The 16,158-nt window shown below is 43.6% G+C and overlaps 1 protein-coding gene across 1 annotated transcript in view; it reads right to left on the bottom strand.

Moving 5' to 3' along the window:
* The window catches only part of sorcs3a (sortilin related VPS10 domain containing receptor 3a), a 248,206-nt gene extending 232,926 nt beyond the window's left edge, over window positions 1-15,280 (bottom strand). The window contains exon 1 of the mRNA XM_082537937.1: window positions 14,381-15,280. Within this exon, the coding sequence (XP_082394063.1) occupies window positions 14,381-15,058 (678 nt within the window). The 5' untranslated portion in view covers window positions 15,059-15,280. The remainder of the gene's footprint in view (window positions 1-14,380) is intronic.
* Window positions 15,281-16,158: the final 878 nt, after the last annotated feature.

The raw sequence follows: 16,158 nt of genomic DNA, 5'->3' as shown, positions 1-16,158 counted from the left end.
AGGACGAAGACGAACAGGAATACAAACACAGTCACAGCTGATTAAACTGCTCTCTGCTGTGAAGAAGCATGTTCGTTTGTATTAATGTGGCACGATGTAATAATTGCTTGGGCTGGGTTTCTTCAGAGCTGCACGCCACTCTGCAGGTTCCCAGCAAGGCCTAGTTTCCCTCGGTTCATCTTCCCCTCATCCATCTCGCTGGTCCAGATGATGTAGCGATGCCTTCACTCGCGGCCCTACCTCTGCGAATGTTAATAATTATACACAGCTTCCACTTTCCTATCTGCATTCGTAGCACTTATCAGTGGTAAAATGATAAATGCCGTGAGCGAGAAAACAACCCGGTCTTATCAAATTATGTGTCAATTTGAAGGATATCCGAGTGGGAATCGAGCTGAATGTATGGATGCGACACAAATACAGGAGCGCACAGACGAAACGACACAAGGTGAGTGAGAAGTCAACGCGCCACACTGAACAGCATGAATGAAGCTCCTTTCTCTTTGCAGCGAATCATTACTTCGATTTGAGCGGTCTCATTTAAATTCCATTATGTCTTTACACTGACATGTTCAACATCAGACAGGGACTGAAGTGAGATCTATTCCCTTCAAATTTAATTGATACTGCCAGGGTCTGGGCTGGCCACAGTGAAAATGGGGCATTATTCATAATTCATTAAATTTTATATAACTGACTCACTTTTGAAGATTACACAATAACATTCATTGTTGAAGGGAGAGCCACGGTCAACCGGCTTTGTTGTACTGACGTCCCTGACGAGATGAACTTATTCCCCGGCTGTTTTGTCTGAGACACGCTGTGAAGTATGTTTAGCTGTGAATTCAACTCTAAAGATGATTTCACCGATGTCCAACAGGTTTTTGTCCAGTTTTCTCGAGTCAGCAGCGAGCCAGCTCGCTCCGCTCATGAAAAGGTCAACTCTGAGCCGGTGCTCCTGCTATTATATTGTGACACCTCTGTGATAATTAAATGGCTTCGGCATATGGCTGCTACTGGTAACATGCTGCGTGACTCAATTGGGAGCCATTTGTAGCCTGTGGGGAGAAAAAAGGAGATGCCATCGGGAGGCTAAATGTTTCAGGAGGTTTAGCCTTGTGACAAGCAACCAGGAAAAATGAGGATGTAGCCACTAGGGGTGTACAGCTTGATTGACTTTGGGAAGGTCTGCTGTAGGAGATGGAGACCCCAAGTGTGGGGCCCGTCCCCTAAGGGGGGCGCAGAGCCATTGCAGGGGGACGCGATATGAAAAGGGGGGGGGGGGAGCAAAAGCTTGGACACTGCGTGACGTGAAAAAGGCACATACCGAACTCTGTATTCCTCGTCCACACATAAACGCAAAAAAGGAGTTTTAATAAATCTCCGTTTTCGGTGATTCGCCGTTTACGTGGACGAAACAGCTGCGTCTTCAAAAATACCCGTGTAGGTGCGGACGTAGCGTAAATTAGTTAGTCGTTTATTTTATTACTACCTGCAATTTATTGCAGATTACTTGTATTTGCTTAATTGTTTACTAAATGTTTGAGGTGTGAAATAAACAGCAATGGAGCAAAATGTGGGCGTGTGTGGTTGGAGGATGTGTTTGTGCGTGCGAGAAGGGGGGGGGGGCGAACATTTTTCTTGTAAAACAAAGGGGGCCTAGCAAAAAAAGTTTGGGAACCACTGTCCTACAGTATCCCTCAAAATGTACATGTCGTGGGCTGTGTCTGAATGGACAATGAATCACACTGGATGTCTGCTCCTGGATTTTAAATCAGAGCCAACATGTAGCCTTGTTTTCACTGTCTGAAAGTAGTCCGGTGAAAGTCTCAGGAGGGCTGCAATAACACCACCATGGATGAACACATGGACACAGAATGTGACTGCAGGTGGCTAAAAGACTTAGCATTAGCATGTATTTGGAGTCACCTGGTGCAACGTAGGTCTAACTAAGCACAGCATTAGTTCTGCCAGACCGATGAATCAAACTCAGCCAGGAGTCCTGGTTGATCAGCTGTTCTCATACCAGCCCACAGACTTTGCTTACATCTTGACCCACCCCTGATTTCTTTACCTTTTGCTTCCAAATAACCAAACTTTAGTTTTCCGGACTTTCTGAAGGTCTTGGCCACTTTTTCACTCATTTCTTAGGCCATGACCATGTTTTTTTGTTTATTAATAATTATGAATAATTCAACCAAAAATAAAGAAAATATCTGAGATTCTGGAGAAAAGTTCAGTGCTGTTTGTGATGTCCTGGAAGAGTTGCATTAAAATCAGGCATGAATCTGTCATGGAAATCAAGCCCACTGACGCATTTGATGTCGTGATTTAGAGCTATATACAGACCTGTACAAAAGTTTAGGCAGGTGTGGAAAAAAATGCTGCAAACAAAGAATGCTTTCAGAAATAGAAATGATTGTTTATTGGCCCCAAATGTATTCTGCAGAGGACAGCGACCCCAAACACAAAGTCATTAAGGACGATCTTTGGCATAAAGAAGAACAAGAAGTACTGGAAGTGATGGTACAGAAGATCTGTGGATAGTTCTGCAAGATGTTTGTAACAACCTACCAGCTGAGCTCCTTCAAAAACTGTGTTCAAGTGGACCTAGAAGAAGGTACAAGGTGGTCCCACCAAATATTGATTTGATTTAGATTTCTCTTTTGTTCATTCGCTGCATTTTGTCGATTGATGAAAATAAATGATTAACACTTTGAAAGCATTCTTTGTTTACAGCATTTTCTCACCTGCGTCAAACTCGTGCACAGTGCTGCAAATAAACTGAACTGAATTGAAGTCACAGCATGGACTAGTTCTCCATGACATCCACAAATACAGCTTAAAGCTGTCATGCAAATACAAATTTAAAATAATCTATTTGTGACATATTTTGGTGTTTCAGCTCTCTTTTGGTTTCTCTAAGCAAATATGTGGGTGGTCTTAAATTCACCGCACATTAAACTTCCTTCCTAAGCTGTTTGCTAACTTTGGGGTTTGGAAATGATCGTACCACCACCAAGCAATCATCAGTGATGAGCAGAAGGAAGCCAATAGGCTGTGCAGAGAGTTTTCTGGTAGCTAATTTATATTGATGTCAGCGCTGGAGCTGAACCTTGTTAAGTTTTAGTGATTTGATTCATTGTTGGTGTCGGACTTCTTGAGAAATGCTTGCTACTTTTGCTAAACCACAAGAAAACAGTCTCAGCGTAACTCTACTGTTACTCGCCTTATTTTCACTGTAGCCTGAAGGTATATGACACACCAGAAATGATACTGAGCACCATTGATTGTAAAGGCTCCCTATCAGTCTCGCTGTGACAGGACTGGGGCAGTACAGTGGCTACCTTCACTGTGAATTACTAGGATTTAAAAGCTTTAAGCTTCTACTTTGGGGCAAGAAACTTACTAAGAACTGCGAGATCAGTAAATGTGCTTATCAACAAATGAAACGGCAATGAAAGTGAATATTCAAGAGGCTCATTTCATTATTTTAAAAAAAAGGTGGTTTTACATAAAAAAAAGAACAAGCCCTTATCCAGGCTGCCGTTTTATGTGCTGCTCTCAGCACGACGAGCCACCACACTGCAGAAAATCACTGTGCTGTTGACGCAGGCAAAAAGAGACTCACAAGCCGGAGCACGTAAAAAGTGTCAGACTAAGGGTATTTATTTAGTTGCGTGCCTGTTACCACTCATTACTCAACATTACTGCTTGTACAACCCTAACTCGAGACGCGGCGAATTAAGAAACAAACACAGGAAATGGGAAAATGAATGTTGAGGGTCGGAGTGGGGCCGCTCAGGGACGACTTCATTACGGCAGCAAGAAAAAGACAAATTATTTAGCTGCTGAGGTTAATGTAAAGTAGAGGAGACATCGGCACTTTCTTTTTCATTATGGTGTTGCTACATATGATTATATATCCATTTACAGCATGTTTTCACCTCAGAGTTTTACTTTTATTTATTTACCGTAGCTGTGGCGAACAAAGGACCCACAGGGGGAAAAATAAAGACCAAAGTTTTCAACTTTGCTTTGTCGGATAAATAATCCACTGCTAATAACTCTTAATTCAGCTTCTTTCACTGGTTTTCTTCTCATTATTATTATTTTCTGCATTAGTTGAGGCTCACATCCATTAGCATCAATGCATGTTAGAACATAGTTTCTGTAAAAGGGCACACTGTGTTACGCACACTGTGTTACGCACACTGTGTTACGCACACTGTGTTACGCACACGTGCATGCACGATGCAAAAAAATGCACAAAGCACACACATTCACACATTTAAGCCGTTTATCACTACAAATGTGACAGCCTGAGGCGGCTGCAGTCTAGTTTCCAGAATCTTTGCAGCCATACCTGGCAGCAAACAAGAGCGGCGCACGTGGACAAATACAATCTCCTCTCATCTCTATGCTGACAACAGACAGACGCTGACTAGCAGCACAATGCCACAGCCTCATTCCTCTGTGCATTAGCTAAACAAACTTGATTACAGGTGGCAACAGTTTGCTGTCTGTTGGATCCAGGTGCCAACTCCCAGAGATCCAAGCTATTATGAGCTGAAAAACACATTAAATGCCACTTACTATTTTAATGTGCTCCTTAAACAAAAATGCATAGAAGCAATGTGATCAGCAGCAATAATGCTGCAATAAATGATGTTTATTTAAAACTCCTTTTTGGCTTTTGCTTCAGACAAAACAAATCGGCACTAATGGGTTTGCTCTGTTGCATTTTTATCAGCAGTAACATGAACAGATGCCTTAGAAAATATACAGTGGGAAGAAATGTGACAGCAGCTCCCCTCGCATTGTCTGGCATGGTGTGCTATCGCAGAACATAGTTTCTAAAAGCTAAAAACAGAGACCATCTCAGGTACGCAAGAGTAATCCATACAGCTGGATCTACAGTATGCTGAAAGTTGGTAGAATTCTCTTGGTTTTGGTGTCCAGTGGCACCAAAATCTTCATCTGTTGTCTGACAACTTGAACAATGTCTCCACCCTGAAGCAAGTAGGACACAAAGCGGGGAATGAGGGAGAACGCGACACTGGACGGAAGAAAAAGGACTTAAATACACAAGAATGATGAGTGAGCAGAGAGCTCACCCAGACTGGAGACTACCAAAGTAAAACAGGAAGTAATGGGAGCACACACAGAGAGGTGACTATGGGAAACAGGCAACTAGACAAAGACGAGAAGACAAGGCAGGAAATGCTGGGGAGGAAAACCCAGACGAGACCAAACATGAACAGGACCAAATACTAAGACAGCCATAACTAGAAGTACTACTTAAACTTCTCAGTGGACAAAACTAGGAGACATAACGAAATAAACCAGTATCCAAGAACCAAAACACACTAAACACTGGGACAAAGACCCAGATACCCTTACAAACTGACCCTGACTCTATCAACTATTGAGTTTTGCCTTTTTATGTAGTAGACTGATATTATTAATAAACTGTCTTTAAATGCACCATTATGGAAGTCAATAAGTGGAACTTGACAATAGAAATGGGAGGTTCTGAGGCCACTTGGATGAATTTGAAAGTATAATGAAAACAGGAACACCACTAATTGTAATGCAGCTCACCACAAAGTCCTGTGCAGCCTCAAAGTGTACCGGTGAAAGGCGTTACCTTCAGGGGAACAGGCAAAATGTAACGAGTTTCATTACATCACCATCACAGTAAATATAACGAGCGCTTACCTTTGTAACCGGCCTCAGTGGGAAATAAATGCCACAACCTTGAGGTGTAAGTGACACCTCTATTCGCTGACTAACCAAAGGGATCGTTAGCGACACCTCAGGCTCACGGTATTTGTCACGACAGGATTGTGAGGAGGTAGCGTACTTTGTGTTTTGGCACCAGGTCCTCCCTCACAGAATATCCCTATAAAAGAGCCGGAGGATTAATAATTCATTGATATCCGTGACCACTCACACGCTCCTTTATAAGACAGGCTTATATTAGCGCCGTACCCGTCAAGCGGTCCAAACAACTCTTACAGCGCCATTAAAAATTTAAAAGCCGCTCAGCGTGGGGGCTGGGTAAATAGACAATTACTGAGTTTGATAGAAATGTAATGCGTTCCCCATTGGAAGGAAGTAGAAGAAAACCTTGGGGGGAGAAAAACGACTTATAGTCAGCTGAAGGATAATTTATTTAAAGGGCAACGTTCAGGCTGACTTCCACACCAAACACTGTGGACAGTCAGAAATTCAGTCACGTACTGGAGTATTTTATGCAGCTTGAAAGGGGTATTAACAGAAAATAGATGCCTCTGAATTTGGATATCTATCTCCCGCCGCCATGGGTGAAAGATGCTTACGCAATCTGGTCGGTAATAGGAGGTGTTTAAGCAGGTTATTACCATTAAACTTCAAACGGAAATAAAGAAGCGGACCTGATTGTAAAATTAACGCAGTGTGGACACATTTTACGGCCACTTTCAATCTCTCATGGATAAACCAGTAGATCACTTTAATTAGACAATGTGTTAATTGACTGCAGGTCCGGGGTGTGATGTGTCAACATTAGTCTCCATCAATGACAGCCTCCTTCAGGCACGACACATTCACTCTGACTGAGAGTGAGACATGATACTGAGACTGATTGAGGGTGTGTGTGTGCTCATGTCTTTTTTTTTTTTTTTCTACACGCCTTTCTTTTTTAGGTATGCTGTGTGGGTTTGGACGTCTGCAGTTTTGTGCATCTGTGACCTAATGAATGTATATCAGTGTGTGGGAGAAACAGACCGTGCTGAAGCAGGACAGAGAGGATAAGAGACGGTGAGGCAGAGAGGGAGAGAGAAACACAGCGTGCGGTCTATCGCTTCATTGTGGTCTGACATTATTATGTGTTCATCGCCTGGCTGCTCTCCCTGGCCTGCCCATGTTTGGGAAATGGCAAGGGACATCAACATTACAAGGTATCGCACTTGGCTCGGAAAAAAACTGGATAAGGTCAAGATGCGGCGTGCCTCTGGGACCGGAAAGTCTCACACTCACAGCTCGAGGAGAAGGACAGTGGGACGAAGCTACTCCCCGCTTTTAGACGATACCCCAAATGCTCGGCATGTTCCAGATGGTAAAAAGCCACGGGGTATAATAGAAATGAGACTGAATCAATCGTGACACTGGCATGCATCAGTTTAGTTAACACACGTGTACTTTCACACACACCCTTCTCTCTGACTCGTGCGAATAATGTCGGCACCCTTGTACTGCCGACCGGGATCAGTGGCCAAGCGTATGATTACACAACTCTCTGAAGTCGTAGACAGTTGGCTTCCATCAACGCTTCAGCCACCGTGGCAATCACACAGGAAACATAATGAGGCCATTAGGTTTGGCGAACGCAGCCTTTAAAGCCTCTTGTTCAACCGGCTGGGTTTCTACTCCGCACATGCTCATAGCTTCAAAGCCTTTTAGCAGCTTGATGTGATCCAAGATCGGCGGCGCGCTGCAGTAGCAGGTGCAATGCATCCTGATTGGATGGCTTCCTGAATGGCTTCCTTAATGTGGCAGCGTTTCCGCGCTGAGGAGAGTTTTAACATTATGTGACACCTTTAAGTGCATCTGGTGACCTTTAGCAGAAGTTAGAAAATGCTAAAACTGTGCTGACCTAGTTAACTTCTGGCAAGAGGAGTTTTGTGCATGCAGTCACGAGGGTAAGATGTTGCTGATAGGAATGTGTGTATTCATTTCATCCTGTTTTTCTGGATATATTTAAAATGGTCAGCTGTGCTCGCATCCCATGCAAATGATTTTGCCTTTTATTCTACACAGAGCTAAAATCACATTCAGAAATGAAAAAGAGAAATGACCTAACATACATTAGTGACTCATTCTACACATTGAACCCAGTGAGAGTATTATGCAACACGACATGCTTTTAAAACCACACTGCGTGAAATCAGTAGGTCAAGAGCGAGCGGCAGCCTGACCCCGACTGTTTGGGAACTGCAGCCAAGAGTCTAGCTCCGGAGGCCAGTGTCAAGACCCATTCGCCATTCATGTTTTGTGGCACATGGCTTCTTGCCATGACATCATACTTCCACTGCAAAAAACCCCAAGAAAACAGGAGATGAGAAACAAATTTGTAGACACTAATTAGACTGGGATTAGGGGAAGGAGGGAGGGTGGAGGGAGGGACGAGGGAGCTGGGGCTCGCTGGAAGGGCTTCATTATTTATGATATTCTAGTTTTTCACCCTCTTCTTCCTCCAGAGCAGACAGCCACCAGGGTAGCAAGAGAGGCAAGAAAAGAAACAACTTTATAATGTATTAGCATCAGTAATTTAGGCTGAGGGGGAGGATGGGCTGATGGAAAGTGAGAGGGAACGCGGCCTGTCTCTACATCCTAAATCACCTCCCCTCGCAGCAGAGATGGCGTTCGCGAATGCTTCATCCTTGTTGGTCAGTCCATAGAACCGTCTTTCACAAAGTGTGCTGCAAAGAAGGATCAGAGTGTGCAAAAAGCAGTCTCCTCAAAACATTTCTGCAAGATTCTTTCAAAACAGAGATCATTTTTCTGAATCCTGTGCAGGAAGAATCTGATACCCTGCAGAGGAAATGAAATAGCATTTAATGTCTTATAGATACCCAGAATGCACGCGTGTGTGTGTGGGTGCATGCACGCGTGTGCGTGTTTGCTGCATGACATTTTTTTCTGCACTGTTCCTTCGGTTCTCAAGAGGGATTTGAGAATTTCAAACACACGCAGTCAGCTTTATTGATGACTTGCCAGATACGGACGACCTGCCTCGGCATGAGTTCTCACGACTTTAAAGACCACTCAAGTCGAGCAATACCCACAGTGGGTTATGTTAATTTTCCATACTACTCTTCAATAACCCCTTTAAAACCCACAGAGGACAACAAAGGGAGCACCGTGTGTCAGAGAACATGAAACAGTCATCAAGGAGCAGAGATGCAGCAGCCGGAAAGCCGGCGTCCCGATGCCGGTACTTATGGTCACAGCTTCCTTAAAGGAATATATTCATTTAGATTATGCTGATGGGTAAGGATCTCAAGGTTCCCTTAGAAGAGACGAATGTTTCAAGATCACACTAGAAGAGGCACTGCTAAAGCTTTCCATTTTGTATTCCAGCTGTCAGTCACAATGCCATTATGCCCATGACTGCTGAGGCTGGGAGGTTGCACTGGCTCAAAAATACTTAGGAAAGAACTTGTCACGTCACCGGAGGAATGCATCATTGGAATTATGTTCATGAATATTAGAAATCACAGTTATTCTCAACATGGCTACCACTACAGTGCCAGTTAATATCTACGGTTAAGGCTTGAATGTAACCTGCTTAAGCTTGAGACAGAAACATTAAGACACACGCGACGACACACTGTGTGTGGACACGCCACCAACCCCCGGGGAATCCACAGCAGTGTCAAGTCCTCCCACAGGTAGTCGCAGTGCAAGACACAGCCGAACAATCTGTCTGAAGTAAGGCTGAGAGAAAGTCTCTGAAGCACAAATGTTGTGAATTTATGGTCCATGTTGCAGCTAGTCAGCCAAATGGCACACCAGTCACCCAGCTGTGGTGCGTTTTCATTTAATCCAGAGGAATTCTAAATGTCCGTGGTGAGAAGCTGGCTAAAGGTCACTGGATGGGGCACGGGCTCTGCTCAGTTGTTGGTCAGAAAAGGTTCCAGTGATCAACACATGTTGTGTTCTGAGCCGCCTGGTTCTTGGTGGTTGGCAGGAAGAGTTATCTCCCTGAGAATCTCCTTGAGGCCAAGGGGAAGCATGTGATGTGACATAACCACTGCTAACTTTATCCAAGTAGTGCCTCCTGTGGCACCCATCTTTGACTAACCACAGGCCGCTTTTTGATTAACTACTTAAATCTTCAGCTTGTTTTTAATTTTATCCAGACAAACTGTCCCTCGGTCCAGTCAGTAACTACTACAACTGAGGAAAATGAATAACCTTGGGCTCTATAGAGAGGAAACACTTGGGAGAACTTTCAAATTCAATAAATCTTCTTGTCCCCATCAAAAAAACAGAGAAAGATATGAAAACTCTGCCAAAGCAGACAGTTTTTCTCCTGCGTAATCAAAACTGTTATACAGAGAGTAAATATGAGCCTCATAACAATGAGTCAGTAAACATTGATCTTATGGAGCCTGTTCTAAAAATTCTCTGCTGCAACTCAACCAAATTTGAGCAGCAGAAAAAAAGGACAACAAAATTCTGCATCTGTTTTAGTAACAGTGGCCCGACCACAACTGCTAAACCTGGAGGCCGGTTGCATTGAACCACATGATCCGGATGGTCCTGGTGCAGATGCCTTTGGCTTTGACGAATTACTGGATCCAGGTTTCTGCAGTCGTTTTCTGTTCAAATATTATAATTTATTTGAATATTTCAACAAAGGAAATATTGAGTAGACTGAATGTGAAGTATGCTTTAAACTGCTTGGATGCATCTTCCCTAAAAATAATAAATTCAGTTAGTAAAAATCTCACAATCAAAATGTTTCATGTAAAAAACTGTGCTGCACATTTTGTACCGAAACCTGTGCACGAACTTGTTAATTTTGGTGTTTATTCTCATACACAGACATGAACTGAATCACGTGGCCCATATTACAAATATACAAGGAAACACAAGTATAAAATAGGTCTATTTTTTAAACAGCCATATATAGTTTAATGTTAAGAATGACCCAAGAAAATGTTTAAAAAAATAAACATTCAGGGAATTCAAAGAATATATGAATTCTTACATTAATACTCTTTATCAGTTAGTTAGATTGACATTACTAACCTCCATTATTAATGGTTAAACTCATGTTATGATCAATATATAACTTATAGAGGTAATTTTATGTAACTTGGATGAATGAATGCATTAATAACCATATAATCAGACTCAGATTAATACATCAAATAATTACATCAAAACAACCAATGACTGCATCTTACACATACATGTTTGCTAGTTTGCAAAGAAACTCTAAAGACATGTGCAGTGATTTACTGAAATGTGCAAATCTACATGGGAATACAGTATGTAAGGTAAAAACTGACTTTGTGCAATGCAAATGAGCTTAAAGGTCAATTATTGACATGACCACCTATATTCTTGCATACAGCCCGAACTGTCTCAGGCAGCTTTCTGTAACTTTCTTCTGTAGTCTTCAGGAATAGTTCCCCAGACTTCTGCAAAGACATTCAAAGCGTATCTCTGGCTGTTTCTGTCTTTTGTTCTCTTTTAAGATGACACAGAGCCTCAGTAATATTGATATCCAGCCTATGTGGAGGCCAATCCATGACTGGTTCCACTGTGTCTTTTAACTATCATGCTGAAAAATTAAGCCAATCAGATGCTTTCCAGATGATATTACATGGTGGATCAAAATACTTTTTTTATTTTCATAATTCTATCAAACTATGGCGGAGCCTCTGCTGTGATTTGCAGATGGCTCTAGCCTCACTGTGTCGCTCTGCTGACTCCCTCTTCACATGCTCACAATTTGAACCAAGAATTTCAAATGGGGATTTATCACTCCACAAGAAACTGATTTTCAGCACAGCGCTTGTGTTATTGGCATAACCTTTTTTTCCTGTTTCCCTTCCTTAAAAATGGCTTCTTGACAGCCACACTTCCACTGAGATTGTTTCTGATCACGCTTCAGTGAACATCGGGTCCAGGAAATGACTTTCAGATGTGGATCGTCTACTGTAGACTTTTTTTCTCTTTTTTTCCTTTTTTTTTTTAGGTCAGCCAGTCCTTTTTTTGTCCTCCAGCTGATCACAACACCCACATCAGCTTGTACTGTACAGATCATCCAGCCATCTTGTATAGGCCCTCAGTTGCTGTACATCTGCTAGCCACTTTGCAACCCACCTCCAATGCAGCTCTTTGTTGCTGCTTTCTCCACCTCTACCCTTTCCTGGAAGGGCAAGCAGGTCCCAAGACAGCACTTCAATCAAATATAAATTTGTGAAAATCAAAATCTCTAATTGTCCTGATTAAGACAAAAAATACTATAGCAGTTAACTGTTAAAATATAATTAATAAATCTTACCAAATATCAGACAGAGAAGGGCTCTTCTGGTCTGAATTTAGATTAGAATCATCAGTTGTTTACATGAAATCAGTCTCTGACCATCAAGTATTTGGCTGTTGTTATTTGGATATTTGATTTTGGCTCAGGCTAAAAACAGTGCAGATGATAGTGTGCAGGACATCGCCTCTCATGTGACCTCAACACTAACCTTAGCACATGTCTTCTAAACCCTTAAAAGGTTTATGATAAATAGATGTGACAAGCAAAATGTGCCTGAAGTGGTGGCCTAGTTTCTATATTATAACAGATTCTACCAATCAATGTAAAAGAGACACGAGTATTAAGTTTAAAAGATAAAAGGAATTGTGAAAGTCAACAAAATATTGTAGTCAATGGGGGGGAAAGTACTGAAAGACAAAGTCTGGAAGCAGTGGTCTGCAGACCAATTTTTCCACCATCATTTCCTCAAAGTTATGAAGAAGTACAGTCCACAGAGGGCCTAAGCCAACGAGCCCAACATCAGAGCTATTTTCGCAGCACAAGCAGGACGACACAATATTAGGTAAGAGTCAATATTGCGCCTACCTGTGTCCTGACCACGAGGCCAACGGGAGCTCGGGAGAATTTGAGTGTGTAAAGCAACCAAAGGTGGTTACATTTCTGGTGAGGACTGTCTCTGTAGTTCAAAGAGATGAAAAATAAATGAGGCTGCAGACAGTCAAGATTGAAGTGGCTGAATAAGCCTGGTCATCCATCCAAGCAGTTAGTCCTAGCTGTCCAACTTACTCTTTTTCTAACTGAACCACTGTTGCCGATTGGTTAAAAGACTTGAAGCTTAATCGCTCGTTCCCTCCCCTCCATTCATCAGCAGATCAAGCACCAAAAGCAAATCAAGATTAAGGAACAGATCTCCTATGCTCTTGAGGCCAGACATGATTTCCTCCTTTTTTCGCCATGAAAGCGAAAGAGACTTTGAAACAGTGGCCTAAGTCTTTGAGATAATTATTGAAGATTTAAAGCTGGGGGCAGCCACACACAATAACCTCCTTACCCTCTCCATCCAGTGCACACACATGCACTTACACACACACACACACACGTTCCCCTCACAGTGCCTCGGTCTTCACTGCGGGTTAAAAAACAAGTTCATGCACCATGTTATAATCAGCTCAGACAAGACTGAATATGTGGGATTTTTTCTGTTCTTTTTTTTTTTTTTTTCCAAATGGAGTAAAGACAGAGGAGCAGCCATAACAACAAATTAAGCTTGTGAAACCACAAAGAAGAGCCCAACGGCTCCCTGTGAGCTTACACGGTTGTGTAAATGACTTACATTCATTTTGGCTCATTATTCTCTTCCTATGAGGGCCCACTTGTGTAACAAGGGCAGGATTTTCATATATTTCATATGCATAAATAGGCTCGGACGAGGTCAGTGTCATTTTAGAATTAGGTAAATGGTTCTCTGGAACTATATCGCTGCTGTACAGCTTCACACAGCAGGGCAGCAGCCTCCCCCTGGCTTTGACCTGGACAAACTCCTTACATTAGAACACTGTATGTTGTTCTACAGCAACCTGATGTGTGTGTGTGTGTGTGTGTGGGGGGGGGGGGTAACCTAATCTAACCTCATCTCCGGCTTTGGAAATTGTGTGGTGACCCAACAGGGGATGTTTTTCTTCATTACTAATTTAAAGGATGGATATTTGTAAATATTTGTAAACCTAATTCATTCATTCTTCGGTGACTCAGGTGAAGCACAAACTGTCCTCCAGTGGAGAAACACATAGCCTAAAGAATTTGCGGACTTACCGAGGGTTGCGTTATTTTTACGACTCCCTCTTTCCTTTCCTCCACATTTAATTCGGATGAAAACCTTCGCGTCACAGGGATGAATCATGCACTCGCATATCTCAGATATGCTACAAATAAGTCATAAATGTTTTCCCCACTGCGGCAATAAATCCCGATAAAATCCGTAGTCATCATTGACGAGAGTAAAACTACGCAGTGTTTGTTCACCAAACAGCAGAAAACAAGAAAGAACTGACACGGGGGGGTCGTGTGTAATTCACGGTAGAGTCAAAGGTCGAGGCGGAATACGGTGCAGCACAACAAGCCCGAGCGCGTCACGGGTGCGCGTCTGTGGCTGCGTCTGCACGGGTGCACCTGTTAACAGCGAACCCAAACTCCGCGGCACAAAGTCTGAGCTCTGCGCGTCACGGAGCTGCTGGAAATATCACACCCTGCCGGCTGGCGTGAAATTGGAGTGTGACCAGGAACCAGTACGAAAACAAAACTGGGCCGATATTAAAGCGGGGCTGTACTTACACTGCTGTTCTGTCCGGACCAGTAGACCACCGCGTGGTTATGCGCAGAGTCTCCAGTCAGAGCGAAAGTGCTGCTGGTGAGCTTGGGCTCATCCTGGCGGGTATTTCCTCTCCCTTCGTCCCTGTTCCACCTGAATTCGGACCTGCCTTGTTTGTGCGCGTCTAACATAGAACCCCGCTCATCCGGAGAGCCCACATCCACGCCGGCCCCTCCGGTCCACCCATTCTCGCTGAACTCGGCAAACTCATGACCGCTTCTCTTTGCTCTCCGGAGCGCAGAGTCCTCAGCCGTCTCTCGCTTATCATTGTTGCTTCGACTTTCTTCACTGGACCCGGGTGCACCTTCCTGCGTACTAACTCCATCCAAACTGGCATCTTGGGGGAACTGGGGGGCACCCTCGGCAGAAATCCCCGCCTCACGGTCGCCGTCCATTTCAGTATCCTGGTCGGTAACTCCGAGTTCCTTAAACTCTACTCGGATGTTTTTTAGGGTGGCAAGCTCCTCTGTCGGGTCGGCGCGTATCCCCAGCTGTAATTTCTCCTGGTGAAGTTGAACTGGCGTCGGGCAAGATGCGCAACTTATCTCCGCCTTGGCATTTTGTAGGGTATGAGCGGCTATCATCACCCAGATACCCAGAGATAAGTGCATGCCTGGGCAGAAGCCAGCCCAAGTCTCCATCGCTGACAGAGATTTTTGGGGGGTGAAGGACGGTTGGAGACCTTATCCGACACCTTAACTCCTTTGTCTCAGGTCGATGTGGAATAACTGACGCTTGGCTGTCCGTCTACTCGTCTGGAGGAAAGAAAAGTGCTCTTCAGCGAAACTGTTCACGTCCAAGGATCTTTGGTCGGGAAAGCCACCACACAGGAGAGAGGAGGAGCTGTATCGCAGCCAGCTGCCGAGTGTGCGCCCGGAAGAGAGAGAGAGAGAGAGAGAGAGAGAGAGAGAGAGAGAGAGAGAGAGAGAGAGTTGGGCGCTGTCCGTGGTGCTGAGTCTCCTCCAGCTCTTTGAAGTTGTTTAGATGTGAGAAATACAACATGGTCATTGTATGCCACCTACCATAAATGATCACACGTCTTATATATCATATAGTTGCCATGGCGTCAGTAAAATTGGCCTTTTTTTACTCTTAGTGGTCTTGTACACTCTGGATTTCTTTCAGATCACCACACCGTGCCTACAGATATGGTTCCGCTCAGTTAGTTACAGTTTCGTGAATTGATGAACCTCTAAACGCTCAACCCCCCCCTTGCTCCTCCCCTTCCCCCCACACACACTCACACACACACTTGGCTCTGTGTGACGTCACTCAGGAGAGATATCGCTCATATGGTCAACTCATATACACAGCTTTTTAAGTGGGAACACACACACTCAGCTGCTGTTCAAATATTCTGTTTTCAAGTCACAGCCAATTACAAGAAAGACGGCTTTAAAGAGCAGGAAAAACAGCTTGTTTCAGACAGAGGAATAACTAAGGAGCTGCACCTTTGTCCACTTTAAGATAAATCTGTATTGCTTTCAGCTTTAAGCATGCAGAGCTAATGTGGGAGAGTCCTAAAACAAAAATGCAGACCAGAAAATGAAGTCATTTTGAAACTTTGCTGTCACTTTGCTACTATTGTTCTCATTATTCTGACTATTACTACTTTTTAAAGAGGTGAAATTAGACTTTATCCTGATTTTACACGGACACAGCTAACCAGTCAGCAGCACTCACTGGCTTCTCATTTCCCATGCTTGTGTTGTATGTCCCTACTCAGCATGCCAATCTGTCT

The sequence above is a fragment of the Aulonocara stuartgranti genome, assembly GCF_965226115.1.
Source record: "Aulonocara stuartgranti genome assembly, chromosome: 6".
NCBI classification, from domain to species: Eukaryota; Metazoa; Chordata; class Actinopteri; order Cichliformes; family Cichlidae; genus Aulonocara; species Aulonocara stuartgranti.
Note: the sequence above shows the minus strand (reverse complement) of the source record. Positions and strands in the feature narration are given on the sequence as shown.